The sequence below is a fragment of the Pseudonaja textilis genome, chromosome 15, assembly GCF_049901715.1.
Source record: "Pseudonaja textilis isolate UNSWEBS1 chromosome 15, rPseTex1.2, whole genome shotgun sequence".
Taxonomy (NCBI): domain Eukaryota; kingdom Metazoa; phylum Chordata; class Lepidosauria; order Squamata; family Elapidae; genus Pseudonaja; species Pseudonaja textilis.
In genome coordinates this window covers 12,255,365-12,277,780 of record NC_142004.1, presented here as the reverse complement: position 1 = coordinate 12,277,780, position 22,416 = coordinate 12,255,365, and the positions used below count along the sequence as shown (strand labels likewise).

The 22,416-nt window shown below is 52.1% G+C and overlaps 2 protein-coding genes across 2 annotated transcripts in view; one reads left to right on the top strand and one right to left on the bottom strand.

The window, feature by feature from the left end:
- The first annotated feature begins 1,279 nt into the window (after positions 1-1,279).
- ACADS (acyl-CoA dehydrogenase short chain) lies at positions 1,280-9,051 on the top strand. The gene is made up of 10 exons (XM_026717076.2): positions 1,280-1,350; positions 1,505-1,635; positions 2,641-2,790; positions 2,917-3,028; positions 5,089-5,240; positions 5,641-5,811; positions 5,898-6,035; positions 7,313-7,408; positions 8,095-8,151; positions 8,350-9,051. Exons 1-10 carry the CDS (start codon positions 1,296-1,298, stop codon positions 8,500-8,502), a joined length of 1,215 nt encoding a protein of 404 aa, XP_026572861.2. The 5' UTR covers positions 1,280-1,295; the 3' UTR covers positions 8,503-9,051.
- A 5,529-nt stretch (positions 9,052-14,580) lies between these two features.
- The window catches only part of SPPL3 (signal peptide peptidase like 3), a 109,555-nt gene continuing 101,719 nt past the window's right edge, over positions 14,581-22,416 (bottom strand). The window contains exon 11 of the mRNA XM_026717031.2: positions 14,581-15,856. Coding sequence (XP_026572816.1) covers positions 15,785-15,856 — 72 coding nt within the window. The 3' untranslated portion in view covers positions 14,581-15,784. The remainder of the gene's footprint in view (positions 15,857-22,416) is intronic.

Sequence of the window (22,416 nt, the reverse complement as noted above, 5' to 3'; positions counted from 1 at the left end):
AAGGGGGAAAAGAAAGAAGTGATAGTGGAGCATATTATGGCAGGTCTCAAGGACACCAAGAAAGCTTGTCCTAGATCGGGGCTCTCCCACCTGAGCCACTTTAAGCCTGGCGGACTTCAACTCCCAGGATTCCCTAGCCAGCTTGGCTGGGGAATCCTGGGAGTTGAAGTCCGCCAGGCTTAAAGTGGCCCAGGTGGGAGAGCCCTGTCCTAGAGGTCATCCAGAAGTGCCGAAGGCGAGGTGCATGGGGTCAATGGCAGTGCCTCCCTCGGTTGGTCCCGCTGATTTCTCGGGATCCTTTTGGAGCTGAGAAGGCGCCTCCTGGCTCTCTGGCCGGCCCTTCCTGCGTGCGGCTTAAAAGCCCCCGAGAGCAGAAAATATTGGAATGTGCTGAGATGAGTAGATTGACTTTTGAAATTAGAGAGCAAGAAGATAAACAATTTTATATAATTTGGGATCTTTTCTATCAATGGCTGAATGATGAAATACAAAAATAGAATATTTAGAATGTTAGACAATAAGGAATAATGTTGATTTCACTTTTCTTTTTTCTTTTTTGGTATTTGATATTATATTTATATAATGGTTTTTCTTTTCTTTTTTTCTTTTATTTAGGATAGAACTGGCACGACTATATGATTTGTTATAGAATAAATTACTTAAATTATAGTTATCTCATAAGGCATGATTGAATAAAAGTATAGTCAATTTTTTTTTCTTTAATAATGATATGAGGATATATAAGTTTGGATTGATAATAGGAGCTATTATATAAGGTAATTGTAATTGTGAGTGCGAAATGAATGCACAAAACTGATGAACCAACCGACTCACTGCTTGTATATAAATATGGGAGAGCTGATGTTTTTATGTTTTGTCTGTTTGTTTGTTTGTTAAAAAAACAATAAAACTGTTTATAAAAAAAAAAAAAAGCCCCCGAGAGCTTCTGGCCCCGGGCAAAGGATCCTGGCGACGCTTCCATCCTCCGGACCGGGAGCCGCGTTGAAGGCAGGAGCCGCGGAGCGGAGCGAGAGAAGAAACCGGCCGGGAAGCCGGCGTGCGTGCGTGCGTGCGTGCGTGTATCGCCCTCCCCGGTCTCTCGCAAGAGGCATCACCCCGCCCGCCTCCGTCCCGGGGCAAAAGGCGGGTCGCTGGGCGGACGCAGCCGGACCCGCCCCCCACCCGTCCGCGCGAGGGCGGGGCTTGGGGGACGCCCGCCCAGGAGGCTCCGCAGCGCCCACGTGCCAGCGCCCCGCCCCAAGCCCCGCCCTCCCTCTCCCCTCCCTCGGGCGGCGATGGCGGCGCTGGTGGCCTCGGCGGGGCGGCGGGGCGTCCTTGGCGCCCGCGGAGGTCGGCGGGGCTTCGGGAAGGGACCCTCCGGCTGCTCCCGGCGCATCCCGCCCAGGGGCAGCCTACCTGGCAGGGGCGGCGGGCAGGCGGGTCTGGGTGGGCGCCCCGGCTGAGCCCCTCTCCCTCCCCCGTCCGTCCCCTCCTCTTCCTCCAGCGCGGCTGCTGCACGCGGGGCTGCCCGAGACGCACCGGATGCTGCGGGAGACCTGCCGGGACTTCGCCGCGAAGGAGTTGGCGCCCCTCGCCGCGAGCCTCGACCGCGACCACCGCTTCCCTGCCGAGCAGGTGCGGGACCCCGAGCTGGGAATGGGGGCGGAGGGGCAGCCCTAGAGCAACGCCCGCGGGGCCTCTCTGCTCCATGGAAGGGGCTTCTGGCCGGCTCTGACCCTGGAGCCACTTCCAGGGAGTCCTCGACTTAGGACCATTCGTTTCGTGGCCAAAGTTGCAAGGACCCTGAACCAAGTGAGCGATGGCTCCCTTTCCGGAAGTTCAGGGGCTTGGCAGGGGTCTTGGGGTCCCCTTCGGACTATGGAGCTTCTCTGCCCTCCGGGTCATGGCTGGCCAAAGGGGCTTCCTAGGAAAGGCCCAGTCCAGCTGCCCTTGGAAAAAGCCCCCTTTGCCCCCTCCCCTCACCAGGGAAGCCAGATTCCCCAAACAACCCTGTTACCAACTGAACAACTCCAGGGATTCGCTTAATGGCTGCAGCAAAAAAAAGTTGTAAAACAGGGCAAAACTCTTTCCACAAATCTTGGCCCCTCCCGCACGGCATGCCCACCTGGGCGTCTCTGCCTCCCCTCCGGGCATTGCCAGTCCTTCAACCATGCGCTGCAGGCCTTTTATTCCTCAAGTGTGAAAAACTACTTTGCAGGAGAACCAAGCTCTCCACGTCCTGTTTGCTGGCCCTTAGGCGAGTCACCTTTCGCCCTGATTTGTGTTTGCCTGGTGGTGCCCTCGCTGAACTTAGACTGCCCTGAAATGCGCCTTTTTGAGACACAAGGAAGGCCGTAAATCAGGGTTGAGCAACGGTGTCCCTTTTCCAACCCAGAGGTTTCAACTGGCTGGCTCAGGAATTCTGGGAGTTGAAGTCCCAACAGGTCGTAAACGTTGGCAGAGCTGCTCAGCCAGGGCAGAAATGTTCTCGCTTGACAAGGCAGATCCTGGATCGGTGCCCTCGGCAACTGACGCTAGCTTGATCGGCACTCTAAAGAGCCAAATTGCTTTGCTGGGTTTCCACCCCGAGGGTCAAACTCTGCCGAGGCCCTTTCGTAACCTCATTCCTCCCATTTCTAGATTAAGAAAATGGGGGCGCTTGGCCTGCTAGCAATGGCGGTGCCCGAAAAATACGGAGGAGCCGGCTTGGATTGCTTGGCTTACACCGTCGCCATGGAGGAGATCAGCCGCGGCTGCGCCTCCACCGGCGTCATCATGAGTGTCAACAACGTAGGTCCCCCCCCCAACCCGCCCCCAGTGGCCCTGCCCAGCCTGGAGGGGCCCCTCCCCTCCCCGGAGGGTCGGAGGTGGGGAGGTCCCTGAAGGAGATTTACGGGGATCCTTTTGTTTCTTGAGTCGCTGTATCTAGGACCGGTTTTGAAGTTTGGGTCTGAAGAGCAGAAACAGCAGTGGATCCCTCCCTTCACCGGTGGGGAGAAAGTGGGGTGCTTTGCCCTCAGCGAACCAGGTAACTTGGGCGCTTGGGAGTTGCCCCCGGGCAGCCCTTTCCTTTTGGACGGGTGGGCGGGGCGTCAAGCTCGATTTCACTGAGCAGCATCAGGGTTGTGTTTGACCTTGGGGGAAGGGGGGGGGCAGGACTGGGTGTGACATGGGACTTGGGTGGGGGGGAGACCAGGGGTGACCAAGAGCTAAGGCGGGGCTTCTCCCTGACCCTCCCTCCCTCTCATTATAATTTCCCTTCCCTTCTCTTCATTCTCCTTTCTTCTTCCTTCCTTCCTTCCCTCCCTCCTTTTTCCTTCCTTGCGCTCTTCCCATCTTCCTCCTCTTTCCCTTCCTCCTTTCCTGTCCCTTCCTGCATGCTCCAATTGCAAAATGGGAAATATTTCTCCTTTGGTTTTGTTCTTAGTTTGTTTTGTTTCGTCTGCCAGCGAGAACGGAGCTCGGGGGAGCCAGCCCCCCTCCACTGCCCCTTGCTGGCCGAGGGCTGCAGGAAGCCGCCCAAAATGCTCCATTTTTCTGCTCCGGCAGAGGCACCTTTGCTGTTTCCCGCGAGTCAGAACTAAACAGCCTATGGGCCAAATCCGGCCCAGGGGCCTTGAGTTTGAGAGCCCCGTTTTAGATTCTGCAGGTAGTCCTTGACTTAACTGAGCCCCAAATTTCCATTGCTAAGCAAGGCAGCTGTTGAGCGAGTTTTTCCCCATTTTACAACCTTTCTTGCCATGGTTGTCAAGCGAATCCGGCTTCCCCATGGACTTTGCTGTGGTCAGAAGGTTGCAAAAAGGGACTTCGTGACCCCCTGTAAGTCTGCAATTTTGATCAGGGTGACCATGGGGAATGCTGCAACTGTCATAAAAGTGTGAAAAAAGGTCAAAGGCCACTTTTTTCAGTGCTGTTTTACCTTTGGTCACTAAATGAATGGTTGTAAGTCAAGGACTACCTGTACAGGGAAGGTTGCATATGTGTGCGTAGTGTGTTATGCCATGGAGAGGAACAGAGGCTGCAAAGAGTCCCTGTACGTGGCTTTGCAGCTGGGCCAGGCCTCCCCCCACGCCAAATTCTTGCCCAAGTCCTTGCAATTACAAACCAGAGCGGCAGTTTTGTCACCTGGGCATCCTTTGTGCCCTTAGGTGGCTGTAAACTTCCCCCTCGGTGTCTCCACTTTGCTCGATTGAGCAGAAGCTTCTAGAAGAATTACAGGTGGCAATTAAGAGAGCCAGAACTGGAAGCTCCCTGCGGGGCGTTACTTCCGCTTTGCATAAGTTCTTCCCAAGACCTGCACGTTTTTTTAACATTTAGCCACGTCCTGCCTTCACGCGGTTGCTTAGCAGACAGTGAGGGGCTTCCCCAGAGAGGCTGTGCCCCACAAGCCACCCTGCAGTTCAGATGCTGCTGGCACACCGTCTCCTCTGTGGCTGCCTGGCCAAGCGCCTGCTGAGCAAGGGGGAAGGTCCACAGGGTCAAGCGGAGGGTCAGTGCCCGGGAAATGCAGGATGTCAGCTCTGCCTGGTTCATCTTGGCGCCTCACAGGCATCCTGCCATCAAAGCTGGGACTGGGGAGGTGGGGGGGAAGGATGGAAGGGCAATGAAGCTATGTGTGTACATGAATGGAAATCGCAAGTGGGGTGGGAATGACAGGTTGATAAAGCCTGGATCCAGTTTGTACCAGCGTTCCAAGGCCAGGCGCCCTGAGAAAATAGGTGGATTACCCCAAAACATCCCAGTGTTCCCAAAACATTTTGGTGAGCTCTGGTTGGCTGGAAACTGCTCAGGGGAGGAGGGAAGGTCTACTTTGTATTTTTTGAAACACCAGCGCTAGCCTGGGTTTACTGCAGCGAACACCTTTAGCCAAAGAACCCATTGTTTAACCAAATGGGAGTCGAGGGTCTTTCTTTCCTAAGGGATCAGATTGGGGCAGGTCTGACACAGGGCGCTGTCCACCTGGTGCAGCCAGCCAGGCAGTGCTTGCAGGAGAAGAGCGAAAGGCAGCATTCTGCCCCCTGCCCGATGCACGCGGCCTGGCAGCAGCCGCAGCGCCTCTTGGCTGCAGACGTTCTTTTTCTCGCCAAGGAAACGGCAGCGACGCTGGTGCTGCATCCACGATGGCTCAGCTGGTGGGGGACGAGTGGGTGTTGAACGGCACCAAGGCCTGGATCACCAACGCCTGGGAGGCCTCGGCCACCGTGGTCTTCGCCACCACAGACCGAGCCCTGAAGCACAAGGTAGGCCCCGGCCTCGGCCGTGCCGGGCAAGCGGCTGGTCTCTGTCTAGGAAGAAAAGACCCTGGGAAACATCTCCAGGTGGACGAGGAATCTGGCCGGGAAGATGGTCCTCAGACGTCCAAAGGAAGGCATGAAGTGGGGGGAGGATTGGAGGTCCTGACCTTTGGGGCAAGCTCCCCCCAAAGATGGCTGCCGCTGCTGGACAAAGGATGTGGGCGGGGGGGGGAAGCACTAGGTCCAGAAGCAGAGCAGGTGACCATCCTCGAGGGCCCGCTTGGGAGGAGGGGACGCTGCGTCCTCTCCCCCTCCGCCCTCTCCCCAAGTCCCGCTGGGAGCGAAAAGCCAGCCGTGGCTGTGGGGCTTCTGCGGAGCCCCTGGGGAAGGCTGCTCTCCGTTGCAGGGCATCAGCGCCTTCCTTGTGCCCATGCCGTGCCCGGGCCTCTCGCTGGGGAAGAAGGAGGACAAGCTGGGCATCAGAGCGTCCTCCACCGCCAACCTCATTTTCGAAGACTGTCGCATCCCCAAGGAGAACCTGCTGGGGTCGCAGGGGATGGGCTTCAAGATTGCCATGGTGAGTGGAGGGGGGAGGGGGAGGGGGAGGGCCCCCCTCCCAGACCCACCCTGAGTCCCATCCCCCGCCCCTCGTCTTCTCCTCAGCAAACCTTGGACTCCGGACGGATTGGAATCGCCTGCCAGGCCTTGGGCATCGCCCAGGCGGCTCTGGATTGCGCCGTGGATTACGCCGAGAAGAGGCTGGCATTTGGCCATCCCATCGCCAAGCTCCAGGCCATTCAGGTAGGGGGTGGGCAGGCCCTTCCCCTCCCCGCTTCCTCCGCTCCTCTTGGCGCTCAGTTCTCCTTCAAGGGCGTCTCTTTTGGAGGCCCAGAAGAGGGGGGGGGAGTAAGGGGGCTCCTGCGGCCCAGGTGTCCCAAGACAGGCCTCCCCCTGCCCAGGGTGGTGCTCCAGCCCACGTCCCACTGGATGCTGGGGCTGAAGAATGCAGAATAAGAGAGGAGGGAGGGACCTTGGAGGTCTTCTAGTCCAACCCCCCACTCAAGCAAGAGACCCTGTAGTTGAGCCCCAAACGTCTGTTGCTAAGCAAGGCAGCTGTCGAGTTTGGTTAAGTCCACCAGTTAAGGTAGTAACACAGCCGTTAAGTGAATCTGGCTTCCCCATCGCTTGTCCGAAGGTTGCAAAAGGGGATCACAAGACCCCCCCGGGGCACTGCAACCGTCATAACTCCAAGTCAGTTGACAAGGGCCTGAATTTTGATCATGTGACCAAGGGGATGCTGTGACGGCCATAAGTCTCACAAGCCACTATTTCCAGTGGTGTTAGAACTTTAAATGATAACCCACCCACCCCAAAAGGTGGTCAACTATGGCCGCTTCACAGGGGTGGGATTCAAAAATCCCAGCAACCGGTTCGCTGCCTGGGTGCTGGGTGGGCGTGGCTAACCAGAACTTCCTGTTTCTGGCTTCCGGTGGGCCTTCAGAGCCCGGGGGAGGCCGTTTTTGCCTTCCCAAGGGTCCAGAGGCTTCCCCCGGGCCTCTGGAGGGCCACCTGAAGCTGGAAACAGCCCCATTTCCGGACTTCTGGAAGGCCCGTTTTTCCCCCTCCCAGAGCCTCTGCGCAGACCCTGCACTTGCCTGCATCAAAACGGGCCGCATGGAGACGGAGGGGAGGGGAGGGGAGGGGAGGGCGGGGCCAGCTGGCTGGTTGAAATACTGGATCAGCGAACCAGATGTAACTTTAACATCCAGTTCGCCCGAACCGGTCCGAACCAGTAGAATCCTGCCCCTGCCCCTTTGAACCAGCCAGGAATTCTGGGAGTCGGAAGTCCATAGGGCCCACCTCTGTACGACCCTATAGCGTTCCCACGTGGCCGCCTCTCCGCCACCTTCAAGGAGAATGTCCCTGCTCCATCCAGGGGCCTTGCAAGGGCTGCTTGGCTCTCCTTCGTGGCGTCCTCTTCCCCTCTGCTAACCAGAAATAATGCCGGGTTAGGCTCCCGTGGCTTAGTGGTAACCCGCCCCCCGCCCCCGCCCGGGGTGTGTGTTCTCTGCCTATAGTTTAAACTGGCTGACATGGCGGTGGCGCTGGAGGGGGCTCGTCTGCTGACCTGGAGAGCAGCCGCCTTGAGTGACAAAGGAAAGCCCTACACAAAGGTAATCTCCATCTTTACCGCCTGGAGCATCCTCTGAGCGGCCCACGAGCGCTTGCAAGTCTTTCGAAAGGGGATAAGAATTGGCTTTTTTAGCAGGAGTGTCCTAACTTGGCAACTTTTTAGACTTGTGGGAACCTCAGCCCCCAGAATTCCTTAGCCCTCTTTGCTGGAGCAGACCCTCAGAATTAAAAGTTCATTTCTAAAAAAGAAAAAAAAATAGCACGAGAATGCCAACACGTTACAAGACTTTCAAAAGGAATAAGCGGGATCTCAAGAACGCCTTGATAATTGTCAATTGGGAGGGGGCACCTGTCTGGTCCTGCCCTGGGCCCTGAAGCTCCTCTTGATGTAAAAGCCCCACTAAGGAAGACACTGCTGGGATTAGCAGGGCCTGCAAGAAAGCCAAGCCGTAAACCGCAGATTCCTCTTGGCCAGGGATAGTTTATGAGGTTGGCTTGTCAAAAATTCAGAAGATGCCTGCCTTGACTCTGCTGGCATGTCTCTCTCTCACACATGCAACCCCATTCCTCCCCCCCCTACCTGAAAAAAGAGGAAGTTGCCCCCTCACATGGCGTCCAGGCGGTCCAGAAGCCTGGCATGCTACACCAGTGACACGCATGTCATACGTGTGACCTGAGCCTCCTAGGGAGGGCTGTGCCAGGTAGCTTCTCTGCTTTCTCTCCCTAGGAGGCAGCCATGGCCAAGCTGTCGGCATCCGAGGCAGCGACTTTCATCTCCCACCAGGTAAGTTTCAGGTGCTCCGATTCTTCAGGAAAGGTTGAATAGCCCAGCAGCAGCAGCAGCAGGAGGTGAGCTGCCTTCCTGTCTTGCCAGGACAGGCGGTCCCGGCAAAGCCCGGGGATTAGATGACCGGGAGACTGGCCTGGTTTGTGGAGAGCTGCTTCCATTCCACCTGTGCCGGAACCGATGCTTTTCTTTCAGGCGATCCAGATCCTGGGCGGCATGGGCTACGTGACAGAGATGCCGGCCGAGCGCCATTACCGAGATGCCCGCATCACCGAGATCTACGAGGGAACCAGCGAAATCCAGAGGTTGGTGATTGCAGGGCAGCTGCTGAAGGCCTATCGAGGCTGAAGGGGAGGACCGCTACGGAGGCCTCTGACGAAGAGGGACGCAGGCTTAAGTGGAGGGCACCCGCCCCTTGGCTCACCATGGAAGAGGCCGGCTGGACATCCAGCTCCTTTGATGACCACGTCTCCGATGGAGGTTGAGAGCAGGGGGGAAGGAGGACCTGGGAAATGGGTGCAGGAGGGCCTCGTATCCCACACTCACCAAAGTCCTCTAGGCTCTTGCCAAGGTCTACTCTATCCTGGACCCCACGGATTCCAGTGGAGCCACACCTGCCCAGGTGCAGTTTCTCTCTGTCTTCAGTGACAGCTGCAAGAAAGCAGGTTGTTGGGAAACAGATCAGAGAGACAAGATATTAACGGGGTCAATGGGAAGCCCCCCGAATCCACTGCTGAAAAGTTGCTGGGGTTGGTGGCAGAGAGCAAACCGTAGCCGTTAAGAGTCCCAAGTGCCTTGTTTGTGCCCCAAAGCCAGGTTTCCTCCGCCCAGATGGAGATGCCCTCCTGGATGCAGTCCGAATTGACTATTAAATTTGAGCACTGACAGCTTGTAGTATCTTGGGGTTTAATTGTGGTCTTTTTTCGAACCCACATTCAAGGGTTCAGCCTGCTGCTTGCTAGGACCCTGAAGCGGCAGGGGGTCCCTTGCAGCTTCCCAGAGAAAGGAGAGACCCTTGCTGGGCCTCCTCAGAGTGGTTCCCCTGCCAGGTGTTTCGGTCTGAACATTTAACTGGCCCAAACTCACCCAATTGGCTTTCATGCCTAAGGCGGGACAAGAACTTGAGAGTCTCCTAGTTTCCAGCTGTGCCCTCTTTCGTTCCTTTTAATTTGCTTCCCTGCCATGTTCTGGAAGTTGAAGTCAACAGGTTAGTTGCCAAGGTTGAGAAACTTCCTCCACCTCACCTCATCACCTCATCGCCACGTTAGCAGAGGACATTCCCAGGCTGATGACTTGGGCAGCTTCAGTTCACCTTCTCCGGAGTTGGATTCGGTCAGCTTCAAAATTTTATGGTCACCATGACAGTCATGGGCTTGTCACAGGCACCCAACTCAGGAGCCTGACCACACATGGTCGTGGAGCAGAGGCAGCGCAGTTTGAATTTGGGGAACGCTGACAAGTCAGGTATCACAGCCTGATGAATGTTGATCAGTCCATCTCCCCAAAGGAGAACGAGGGCTCCGAAGAACATCTGTTGAGCATCTGGCATCCAGAGTTAAGATGCTACCTGAGATACCAGTTGAGGTGAAGAAAACCTCTTGTGAAGTTACCTGGGATGAACCTGCAATTGTTGCTCTGAGGAAGTAGATCTTGATCCTCCAGGACACCAATTCCACCCTCTCTCTTGGGCAGGATCCCTGCCTTTTCTGATCAGTGGAACTGCTCGCCTTGTCCAATCACTCGGTCGGATTTGGAGAATTACCAACCAGCCTCTGAGGCTTCATTCCTAGTGAAAGTTCTTGAGTAGATTGTGGGTCGGTAACTCTGGAGGAAATAGAGTTTCAGTTGATTTGTGAAACCATACCCATATTTTTTTGATAACCTGTGTCCCTCCTGGAGTTTTCAGCAGCCTTTGATTGAAGCACAGCCTCGGTCTGGGCCGTCGCCTGTGTTTGGGAACCGGTGGCACATTTTAAAGCGTGCTTGTCCTTCCACTAAGCTAAACCCAGCAAATGGCAGAGGGAGAAGGGGAGCCCTTCAGTTGTGGGTGGCTGCAATGTGCAACTCCTCCACGTGAAGCGTGGCAGGTTTATTTCTTGACAGCGCATCAGTAGGCCAATATTCAGCTGGGTATCTTGGCCTGAAGCCACAGAGGAGTGACCAGAAGTCGGAATCCAGTAAGATGGAATTGTTTGGGATCCCAAGACTATCGGAGTCCAGGGAGATTCTACCCTCGCTTATGGAAGGGCCGCACACTCTCCTTTGGAACTGGTGAACCAGGATCACCGGTTGGATTCGTGGCCTCTGCCACGAGGAGTGGGGGCAATGGCGGCTGAGGGGGCTCTTGCTTAACTGCGTCTTGGCTCTGCGCCTGGAGATCTGTTGCTCTGTCGTCATGCCTTACTTCTCCCTTGGTTGGATTACTGCAATACACTCTATAAGGGGCTGCCCTGGGAGGCCGCCTGGAAGCTAAAGGCGGTTCTGGAGGCAAATGGCCATAAGATGTGCGTGTTGTAGTGCGTTTCCTCGGTGCAATAAGATGAACTTTCCTTAGTCTTTTTAACTTTGGATAGTGATTTAAGGTATATATTTCTTGGAAAGGGTTGCCACTGAAGCAGTATGCAACTCCCATAATAACTGTTTAAAACATCATAAAAGATATTGCAGGCAAAGTTAGTCTTCAAGATGGGGATAAAAAGAAAGCTTTAAAAAATGCACCATTCCAGGATACTAGAGAAGTAGCACAAGCGTGGGATCTTCCTATGGAGTCCAGGAGGTTCAATGTTGGGCCTTGCTTGAAGACTTACTTTGAAGTTACAACTATTACATCAGCTTTGTGGTCACGTGCTCACAACTGGGGCGCTCGCATTACAACGGTTGTGGCATCTTGCGATCAGTTTGCCACCTTCCCAGCCGGAAAGCAGCCAATCAGGGAAGCTCGATTCCCAAAACGATCGTAATTCACCTAATGACCATGATGTTTGATTTAACTGAGGTAAAAAATAGTCATAAAATTGGGTCTGGTCACATAATGATTTGCTTAATGACGGCATTGCTTAGCAACCCGAATTCAGCTTAAGGGCTACCTGAACAGTTACAACACAGGAAAAGGAAAGAAAGAGTATGCGCTTCTGCATGAAAAATTATTCAACAAAATGTTTAAGCAAGTGAACAAAACGTCCTTCTGCTCCTCCTCCTTAGAAGGTCCTCCGGCAGAATCTTCCTCGGTTCTGGATACATCCGCGTCCAGGCAACCCCTTGTACAGCAGGAGTTGGAGAGCTGCTGAGCATAAACTCTCCTTGGTTCTTTGTGGGATAACCTGGGATGGGGGGGAAAAACCAGGGACCACGATCTTGTTAGACCTTCTGGGCCTCTCCGTGGCCACCTGTCCAGCCACCCTGGGATTCTTCGGAGAGGCTGGCAGAGCCGGCACCTGAAGCCATGCTTGGGCCGGGCAAAGGACTGAGCAAGAGCCAACCAACAGGGACTCAATCCAGACAAGGAGGAGACACCGACAGGTTCCTGGCCACTCAGGTGTCTCCAACTGGCAGGGCTTAGCAGAGCCACCTCCACCGGCTCCAGCGCTGCCCACCCCAGCTGGCATCTGCACGTGCCCCCGGTCAGCTTTGTGTAGGAAAAGGCCCTCCACTCCGCACCTTCTGAGAACAGCCTTCTGCTACTCTGGGCCTCCGTACAAGCTCAAGTCCCTGCTGAAACTATGGTCGAAAAAGGCATGAACCTTGCCTAACAAAAACTCCGCCGGTTTCTAGTCATTTTACAGCCGCAGTGGGAGAACATGAAGTGAGGCACTGTTTCCTCCCACGGAGCCAATTCAAAGCAGAAAACGAGAACAGTTTTAAATAGAAAGTAAAATGTGTAATTTGATATAACACAACCTAGCATCAACCGCCTGTATAATAATTTTCCCTCCCTCTTTTCTCTTTTAAGGGATCAAAAACTAAACCATTTTAAATGGATTTGAAGAAACCAGACACTGATCATCAGTGCCTCAATGACATATAATTTCGACACATCTCATTAAATAAATTAGAGCCACAAGCACAAATTAATATATACTTTATAAGATGCTGGGATGTTAATTATAGTACAAGTATAGCATCCACTTTGGAGCTGCTTTTTAACGGACTTGTAAAAATATGACTTCTAAAAAGTATGGTTTAAAAATATGCATACATTGGGAATATTTTATAGAAAGGCATGGTCTGAGCAGAGCAAAATAAACACCACATATGCACTGCTTGCGCAGCTGAAAATCCCAGTCACTCTTAACCCATCGCAGAGCATCGCAAGGCCCTCCAGGAGGAATGCAGACTGACACCGCGAGACCCGGGTCCTGTAGAGGCTTCCCCGCTTCTTCCAGACCCTTCCACGGGGGCCTGGCTCATCAGGCCAGATGTGCTTCCTGCCTGCCAATTCCCAGCCCTCTAGAGCCAGACAAGGGAAGCCCAACCCACGGTTATCATGGCTTCAAAACGTTCCTCACATTCTCCCATAACCTGCAATTTACAGCAATTCTCCATGCAAATGGGTACATTCTCCTAGGAGCACCAAAACTGATTTTAAGACGAGTGATTACATCACTATCACTGAGAACAAGAAAACGATCTCCCGGAATTGAAAAATGATTGAAAGTGACAAGGACTTTCAACTGCCAAGAAATGGGGGGTTTCAGTAAGGATTTTCCAAAGTCAAGGCCAGTCAGGAGTTTGTGGGTCGGGGGGGGGAGGGGGGAGGAGGAAGTGTAGTGCAAAAACCCAGTATGCAAAACTAGTGGACCAGAATTCAGAGAAGGGTTTCGTTCCCTTCATTTAAAAAATCTGGCGCCTCTGAGCAACCTTGCCAGTGTCGTCTTCGTTGCTGCTGCCTCTGCAAATGCACCCCGGCTCCTAAGGGGAGCTTTTTAAGAGGCTCTGTATTTGGGAGGGAATTCCCGCCGCCCTGTGACCTGAACAAATGCAAAATTAACTTTCCTTCCAAGGTGGCTCCTTCTCCAAAGGTCTGTGCTCTTCAAATAGTAAAACTGCTTGAGGAACAGGTTTAAGGCGGGCAAATATCAAGACACAGCGGAGGTCGGCCTGATGAGTTCGAGCGCGAGAAACATGCAGGGATTCTTAGGATCGGCTCCAATCGGTCAACTAAACCAAGATAAACTGTGAGTCTCCGATGCATGGAACAAGAGCTAGTTTTGTCTGGCAATTACAGAAGTCCTGGATTTGTTTGGAAATAAAAGACAAGAACATTTTCAGCATGCTCCAGACCAGGAATTTCCAACCTTGGCAGCTTTAAGACTTGGGGACCTCAACTCCCGGAATTCCTCAGCCAGTGTTCACTGGCTTGGGAATTCTGGGAGTTGAAGTCCCCAAGTCTTAAAGTTGCCAAGGTTGGAGCCCCCTGCTCCGAACATACCCCTCGATCTTGAGCGCATGTAAAGACAACAGAAGCAGCCATCTTTAGAAGTCAAGCCGCCCTGAGAGGGGCCAGAGTCTGGACGGAAGTAGGGTGGCCTGCAGTTCCATGACGGAGAAAAGGTGAAATACACAGAATACCCGACCTGACTTGGCAGGTCTTTCAGTGCAACCCTTGCTCAGGCAGGAGACCTTATACTGCGGGGTCCAGTCTTGGAACTTGAAGACTATGCTGGCTGGGGAATTCTGGGAGTTGAAGAGCGTAAGTCTTAAAAGTTCCCACGGTTGAACCCCTTTCCCTCCTCTCCATTCCAGAAAAATGGCTGGCCAACCGGTTCTTTGAAAAAACCTCCCGGGATGGAGCCCCCGACTTCTGGAGGAAAGCTGTGGGGTTCCCTCAATGAAGAATTGTGTGCCACTTTTCTCAAGGTGCCTCCTCAAGTGGAGACCCGGAGGAAGTCCATTGGATCAGATGAGCGGGGGCCACAACGCCACCTCCTGCAGGCGCCTAAACCAGACGCTTCCAGGAAGCTCTCACACTGGACGTGAAGGCCACATGGAACTTGCTGGAGGAACACAGAAAGGGAACAATGAGGACTAGCTGCATGCCAGGAGAGGACTATCCATGGGTGACTGAAGGGTAATCAACCATCTCGGGTCCAACTCCTTAAAAGCAAGCCTGGGAAAGGCCTGGAACCTTCTGGGATTGGAGATTTTACAGGCACAGACCTTTCAAATAGAAAACCAGAAACTTTTGATCAGAAGGAAATTATGCCGGGAAACTTTGAAACCGTTGATCTGTCACAGTTAACACAACAGAACCCGGACAATTTGTTTAGAAAAGTCCTTGTTTTTAAGAGACTCCCAGGTACAAAGTAGTCATCATAAATGTTGACCATCACAACAGCAGAGGGTGAGGTCCCCCAACTTTTAAACACTGGGTAATGGGGAGAAATACAACACACTAATGAAACAATGCAAAAGAAATTACCAAAAAAATAGAAAATAGAAAAAAATGTATTTACAAGTCATACATTACTATGATCAGAACACACGGAGACAACAGCTGCTATAATACATGCATTAAGTCAAGAAGAGAGCTACTAAAAACTGTAATGGACAAGTTGTAAAAAAACAAACTCACAAACAAAAAACGGGGCAGGAAGGAAACGGCTCGGTCTTTCTTCCTCCCCTAAGTTTGCTACATTGATTGCAAACCAAAAAGAAAATCCCCTAAAATCCAGTACAACATACACCGCCTTTAAAAGAAGAGGAAGCTGGAAGCGTCGCTCGAGGGGAGGAACAGGGAGCGGCATGGGGCTGTTTGCAGATCCATATACAAGAAAGCCATTGTCAACTGCTCTACATGCTCAAAATTACAGCAAGCCCCTCTCAGCTACAAAGCATGATCCCAGCAGAGTTTACCCTTGCGGGGTGGGGTGGGGTGGGGGGTCTGTGTTTTGTGTCGGTTCACACACACATACAATGCTATATGCGCATATGCCTGTAGGGATGTATAAAAGGAGGAGGAGTGTTGGAGTGTGTGTGTGTGTGTGTCTCGGTGGGGGGTGCTCTTATTCACTGCATTATGAGATCAGGGTGGAAATGGAACTTGATACAACTAAGTTTTTAATCTGGTGTAATAACTGCAAGGAGTCAATCGATGTCTGAGGGTGTCATAGGTCACCTCACACCACAGGAGAAAATCAATGGAAGGCGCGGGGAGGAAGAGTACGGTGAGAGAAGAAATTCAGTTCTTTCCGAAACTGGAGTCCAACAGAAAAACAGGGTCCAAAGTACTGGTGGGGTTTTCCAGGAAACTCCCAAGTGCTGTGGCCATTTTTCCTTGTAGTGTTCACAAGTTCCACAATGACTCAGCGGGGGTGGGGGTGGGGGGGGGTGTTGCTGTCCCAAGCTTCCTCCTCTTCCCCCCCCCTCAAGAACAGCGGATGGTCTGGCACTGAGTTGTAAACAGGAGGGGGGGGCCGGGAGGAGAAGGGAGCCCGGCAAGGGGTCTCCAGTCACAAGGAGGAAGGGAGGCAGCTCCTCCTCCTCCTCCTCCTGGAAATACAGCAAGTCCATCTGTACAAGTTCCACAAACTGGCGATGCTCCTAAGTACCAGCCCAGCCTCAGGCACCAGCAAGCAAGCTGTGAGTGAAAAAACCGACCGGGCAGAGGTTTGGCCGCTGTTCGTCTGCTCCATCATACCTCCAAGAACCGTGAGCTGCTGGACTTCGAATGGAACGGCTCCGACCACATGCGGCGCAGATCGCCCTGCCGAAGAGATCGGATAGTTACTTAGCGTGTGGTGTATCATGCGTGGATCAGGAATATATCCTGTATATATATAAACATTTCACCCAGTTTAGTAAAACACAACAAAATGTAAATGTTAAAAAGATGTTCAAATACTAGGCCATCTAAGTTCCAACCACTGAAATGTAGCATCATTTTTATATATATATATATATATATATTTTTTAAAAAACCAGATCCTGGTCCAGTATAGGCCCTCAGCTCAGAGCTGGTCACCACACGACCTGCAGTTTGAAGGGAGGCGGCTTTGCCCCACTTATACAAAGAGCGAGGTGCGAATCCTTATTCAGGGTTGTCCATTGCTGACGTGGTAGGGGGCCCAGTGCTGGAAGTGGGGGGAATTCTGGGGACTGTCATTGCAGGCAGGCAGGCAGGGATGCTTTTTGGGGGGTGGAGAATCTTCAGCTGGACAAATGACCTCTGGACTCCCTGCTTGCGTTACATAAATGTAATCCTAGCACCTCCTTTCATTAGAAGAATTTCCTGGAAAAAAAATTGGTTTAAGAGAGGAAAAACTATTACCTGCTTTCCACCATGGACGCATTTCCCTATAAAAATTAAAAGCCAGCAAATAGTCCTCTACTTATGACCGGTTGCTTCGTTACCATTAATGATGGACCCCACCCCACCCCCAAAAAAGCTTATGATCCAGATATAATGTTCTGCCAGGCCTCCCACTGCAGACTCTGACCACGCTCTCTATGCTGAGCCACCAGCCCATATGTATGGCCGTCTGTGGCATCCTGCAGTCACATGGCCACAATTTATGGCTTCTTTTGCCAGAAATTGGCATTTACTTCCAGTTTTCAGCAAGAGAGGGAGAGAGAAAAGACCCATAATAATGGTCTCGCTTAACAACTGCTGCAAAAAATGGTGGTAAAAATTGGGTCAAATTTCATAACCACCATCACAACTTATGAGTGTAACTGTGGGCTCAATGATAGGCAAGCATTGAGGACGGTACGAGCATTGGAAAACTCTCGCCATTGAAGGTGTTTTTCTGCTGAACCCAGGTGCGCGGGCGCAACACACACACACACACACCAACCCCACTTCCTTCTGGCCCCCATTGGAGGCACTGACTCCCAAGAGACGAGCGCTCAGCCGAGTTCCTGAATAATGTCATAACCCAATGGGAGACCCCACTCCTGCTCAAAACAGGGCCTTCTCAGTGACGTCACCCAACCTGAAGAATACTGTCCTATCATGCTGAAGTCATTATATAGGTTCTCATACAGAGTTGAAATTGTAATTTGAATTGTTTCTCTATCTTTTTACTGCTTGTAATCTGCCAAGGGTCACCTTACAAGCAAGAAGGGTGGCATACACATTTCACTAAACTATATTAATTTGAGTTAAATGATCTGATGATCGTACAGTGGTTAGATTGCAGTACTGCAGGCTAATTCTGCTGACTGCCAGCTACCAGCAGTTCGGCAGTTTGATCCTGACTGGCTCCAGGTCGACTCGGCCTTTCCTCCTTCCCAGGTGGGTCAAATGAGGACCCAGATTGTTGGGGGCAAATAGGCTGACTCTGTAAACTGCTCAGAGAGGGCTGGAAAGCACTGCGAAGCGGCACAGGAGTCGAAGGGCTATTGCTGTGTGTAAAACCCAAGCAAGCAAGAGTCTAGCGGGGACTTCAAATAAGCAGAGCAGACTGACTGCTGGCTGATGCTCCTGCTTCCTTGCTCTCCGTGTGTACGTTGGAGCCCTGCTTCCTGTGGGCCTGGCAGAGGCCGGTGGCCGCTCTTGACTGCCTTTCTCACTGCTTGAATGCCCCTGGGAGCAGGGCTGCTGCTGCTGATACTGCTGCTGGCCTACTTGAGGAGGCAGGTAAGAGCGGCTCCCTAGGCAGCAAGGCTCACCTTTGCCTTGGGGTCACTGTTCACCTGAGGGGTCAGCTGAGGTGGGGAGCTGCCCCTGGGACCTGGAAAGGCAGGCGCTGTGCCCGTTCTCTTCCAAGAAACCCCAAAAGCCACCTGCAGGGGAAGTGCAGATAGATACACCTGTGCTGGAGGCAAAGGGTCCACTGCCAGCTGTTATCTTGGGATCTTCAAACAGACTCAGGAAATGCTGACAGACAGACAAACAGGCAGGAGTTACAAGGATGCTTCTAGAAACAAAACAAGAGGAGGCCCCAAGTGGAAGACGGTGCCGCCATGGCCCACGCTCTCAAGAAAAACTCTTCACTCTCTCCGCGCTTCAGAAGACATTCCAGGGTGTCCCAGAAGTGCTTTTCCAAAAGGCAACTGGACTTTCTTGGGGTTTTTTCTTTGAAAACATTTCCCTTCCCATCCAGAAACTTTGAGGAAAGCAGGAAAGAAAGAGCAGCTGCCACAAACTTCCAAGGTTGGGCAAAGGGGTTTTGCAGAGCTTTTTACTCTGAGGAAGAGGCCATAACCGGTGGTGAGGAGGGAGACCCTCTCCTCAGAGGGAGAGAAGCAGTGATCGGAGAAATGGGCTCTGCCTCTCTGGCCACACCTATCAGGACGAGATGCAAGATTCTCACTGACAAATCTCCTTTCCCCGCTACAGGAAGCTTTCAGTTAGTGGAGCTAAGCGGGGCTGGAATTTCCATCGCTAAGCACTGAAGTCATGAAGTGGGACGTCATTATTTAGCAACAACAACCCCAGCAGTCCCCACTGCTGTTGTTAAGCAAGGTTTGTGGGTCATTAAGCGAGGACCTCATCATAGCTTCCTGCCAGCATCCAACACTCAAAGTCAAGCTTGACAGGAAGTTGTCGGCTTGCAAGCAGGCTGGCTGGTAGGCACATGGCTGCTACCAGGGGGAGGAGGGGCAGGGGTGAGGCACACAAGGGGCGGTGTGGTGCAAGCAGGGCAGGGCTTGGGGGGGGATACCGCTGGGCGGGGGGGATTTAAAATGGAAGGACTTGTGGCTTTCCCCTTGACTGTGCTTGTGGGAAGCCAGCAGGTGATCACGCAGCCGTGGTGATGCTGCAACCATCCTAAGTGTCAGCTGGCTGCCCAGGGCACAGATCACGGTCCCGTGACTGTCCGGGTGCTGCGATGGCTGGAGCTAAGCCGTCCTTCACAGGACACAAAGGATGCGGAATCGGAGGTGCCGCGAGGGATCACTCTGGGCGGGAGGGGAAGGCCGAGGGAGCTTTATTGCATGCCCCCCTCTGAAAGGACCTGGCCAGGAAGGGAGGAAAGAGCAGAGCAGCACCGTGGAGTCTTTCCGAATCAGGGGCAAGAGAGGGGAGACTCCTGGGCCAGGTGAGCCAGGGGGCTCCCACCCACAAAGACCCTGGAAGGCAAGAGGAGCCACCCCAAAACTAAGATCGCAGTAGGACGGCCCCCCTTGTTCAAAGAAAGAAGTAGAGGGGGGGAATCTTCGGAAAACGTGATGGACACCCAGAAAGACTCCTTCTCCTCCAAGAATGGGAGGAAATGGAGGATGGCCGTGATCAAAAAGGAAGCCCAAAAGGCACTCAGGGCCCCAGGCGAAGGTGCATTTGGATCGGGCCAGCAGAAAAGGGGAGGAGGGGCCATTTTCTCACATCTCAACCATGAGGAGATAGAAACAGGTGCAGGGAGACGGCAGAGCAGCTCAGCTCCTATGGCTTGTAACCAACAATAGGTACTAACGATCCCAGTTGGAAAGTCAAAACAGGCAAGGAATGGGCAGAAAAATCAAGCCTCTCAACACGATGAGCAGCATATAAATTTAATAATAAATAAGTAAGATCCAATGAATGGAGTAGTGATCAAATACTGGATCTATAGAGAGTGGAGAATTAGAGATTGCTAGTTCTTTTATTTACTGCTTTTTTAAACTGCCCAATCCCCAAGGCGATGGGGAGAGATGTCAATCTTTTCATCAATAAAAATACCTGGAGGAAAATTAAGTAACCAAAATACATAAAACACAAATAAAAAATTAAACTGGAAAGTGCACAACTGCAGCTCTTTTGCCCTTCCTGTGCTCAAGGAAGCAAAGGGGCCTCAACAGCTTTGCTTGAAGCCTAGAGAAACACAGCGGGCTGAGACTCCATGGGAGGGCACAAGTCCCCCATTCTGCACATACCCACATGCAGCCCTTGGTTACTACCCGTGACCATCACTTAGGACTGGATTTTTCAACTGGTGCAACTTTAAGAAGCCCCCAACTCCCAGCGTTCTGCAAAGCTGAAACTTCTGAGTGTTCAAGAACAGCCCTCCAAGGAGCACCTCACAGCCGCCCAACAGGAAGAGACCAGGGCCGGGTGACTGTGAGCAAGGCTGCCCCAATCCAGAACGGTTACAATTGGCACACAAAATATCACAGTGTGAAACCTGGTCAGAGTTGTCCCCTGCCAACTGAGCGGGCCATGTGAGTCCAGGGATGCTCGCGAATAGCAAAAAGCTTCTTCTGAACTGGGGTGCAACTCTTTTATCTAGAATCAAAGTTGGGTTCGTCTAGACGTTTGGCACACACAAACTCAAAGCTGCTCCATCCGGGTGGGGTCCAGAAGGAACCTGTTCCTTCCCCTCCCAGGAAGGGGCTGTTTTTAAGGCTCGAGGTCTTTGGCCCAGGACTACCCAGGATAGGAGTCACGGATGCCTCCCCCGCAGCAGCTGGAGGTTAGCAAGGAAGGATATATGTGGGCATACGCATAATTTTGTATGTATGTAGTCACAATTATGTAGTGTATATTGGAAGTGGTCACCCTCTGAGAGCCGCATGCAATGAAATCTCATTTTAATGTATTGCCGATTAGTGTCCATTCAAAGTGCCAAGGAAGTTAGTCTGAGTCTAAGGAAGGAAGGGAAAGAGGAAAGGTCCACAAACTCTCCCCTCCCACCACTGACCGGCGCTGCTGCTCCTTCAGAAAGGAGAATAGGACTGTTCAAGAGGGACACCAACCCCTCAGAGATGGCTCAGAAGAACACCAGGGTGAAGCCTACTAGTCAAGAAGGACTAAGGAAGGTTGAAGTTCCCCCCAGGCCCCGTCTCTTTCTAAAGTCACTGCATTTCTTGCCAAGAGTTCAAATGTATATTTGATTACTGCCCTGATAATTCCTGGTCTGCTACGAAGTATTTTCACAGAAGTCCTCTGAAGAAAGGCTGGCGGGGCAGAAGTCGGGAGCCGCTGCAGAGGCAATCCATGCATTTCAAGGCCCCACACAAAGTGCTAGCGTGAACCTCCGGGAGGAAATGGTTGGGGACCGATTATCTGAAGGGCCGTTTTAGCCAACATCTCATGGGCTCCAGGCGGAGCAGAAAAAAAGCACACGCTGCCCTGGGAGGCATCAGGAATGGCTTATTCTCAACTGCCATCCCCCCAAAAAACCAGGTTTGTTCTAAGGAAACGGCCCCAAACGCCTCACAACAACAACAACACTGGTGTATTTTGCCTTTCAAAGCCTTTCTTTATATTTTGGGCCCTGCGGTTCATGTTGCTCCATGGTGAAGCCGTACTGCTTCGTTTAGAGTGACAGCATGCAAAGTGATACCTCTGGGTGCAAGAAGTACAGGTAATCCTCGGTTAATGACTGACATCGGAAACAGCAACCCCACTGCTAATTGCTAAGGTTGTAAAGTGGAAAATGGCATGACTATGTCGAACGTAAAATGTCCCTTCTAGTTACTAAGCAAATCATGCACGATGATGCTTGTGACTTGTAACTTCCTGCCAGCTTCCCCACTGACTTCGCTTGTCTGGAGCACCAAAACCGTGATTAGGTGACCCTGGGGATGCTCTTCGAGGGCAGGTTGTTACCTCTCCTCATCCCGCACGGTGGTAGCTCTGAGTATTTGCTGAGCGGGTGGCAGCTAAGCCAGGACTACCTGCAGGGAGTGAGCCCCAGGACCGCACACATGAAAGATCCGTTCTCCAGCTGCCTTCCTTTTAGAAACTTCAGGTGGAACGGACAATATTTTAGTCTCCAGTCTCTCATTTCCAAACTCGGTCAGTCCATGTAATTTGACCAATGTGCATAATTACATCTGTAGCATTTTATATCTTTTGTATCAATCATGCATTTGTATACATTGACACCAATGAGATAAAAACACCAATCTTGTAATCCCCAATGACTTACACCAGTTCTTTAATGGACACCCCTCTGTTCAAACGAGGCTTCACTGTATCATGTTTTGCCCAGGTAGGTTTTGTCTGGAACGGCCCTAAAGGCAGCTTACAATTCTGAATTAATGATGTTTTCTTGTACTGGCTTTTAGTATTATATTAGTGGTCCTTACAATTGTGACCAGAAATTGTGAGCTATGATGGTCGTATGCCTAGGCATCCATGTGACCGGGCTCAATTTTAGTTTGTTTTTATGGCAGTTGTTAGGAGGAAAATATAGTTGTTAAGTTCAAATCCGTTCTCCTGAATAGACTTTTTTAATTGTTGTTGGAAACGGGCAAAAAAACAGCACAAATTGCAGCCCAATGACCACAGAAGACTGCAATCAGTTGTAAGCATAGGCCAATTTGACAAGCACCCAGTAGATGATAGTGTGACTTTGACATTTTACAACAGCACTCTTTCCAAAGTTTTTTTTTTTAAAG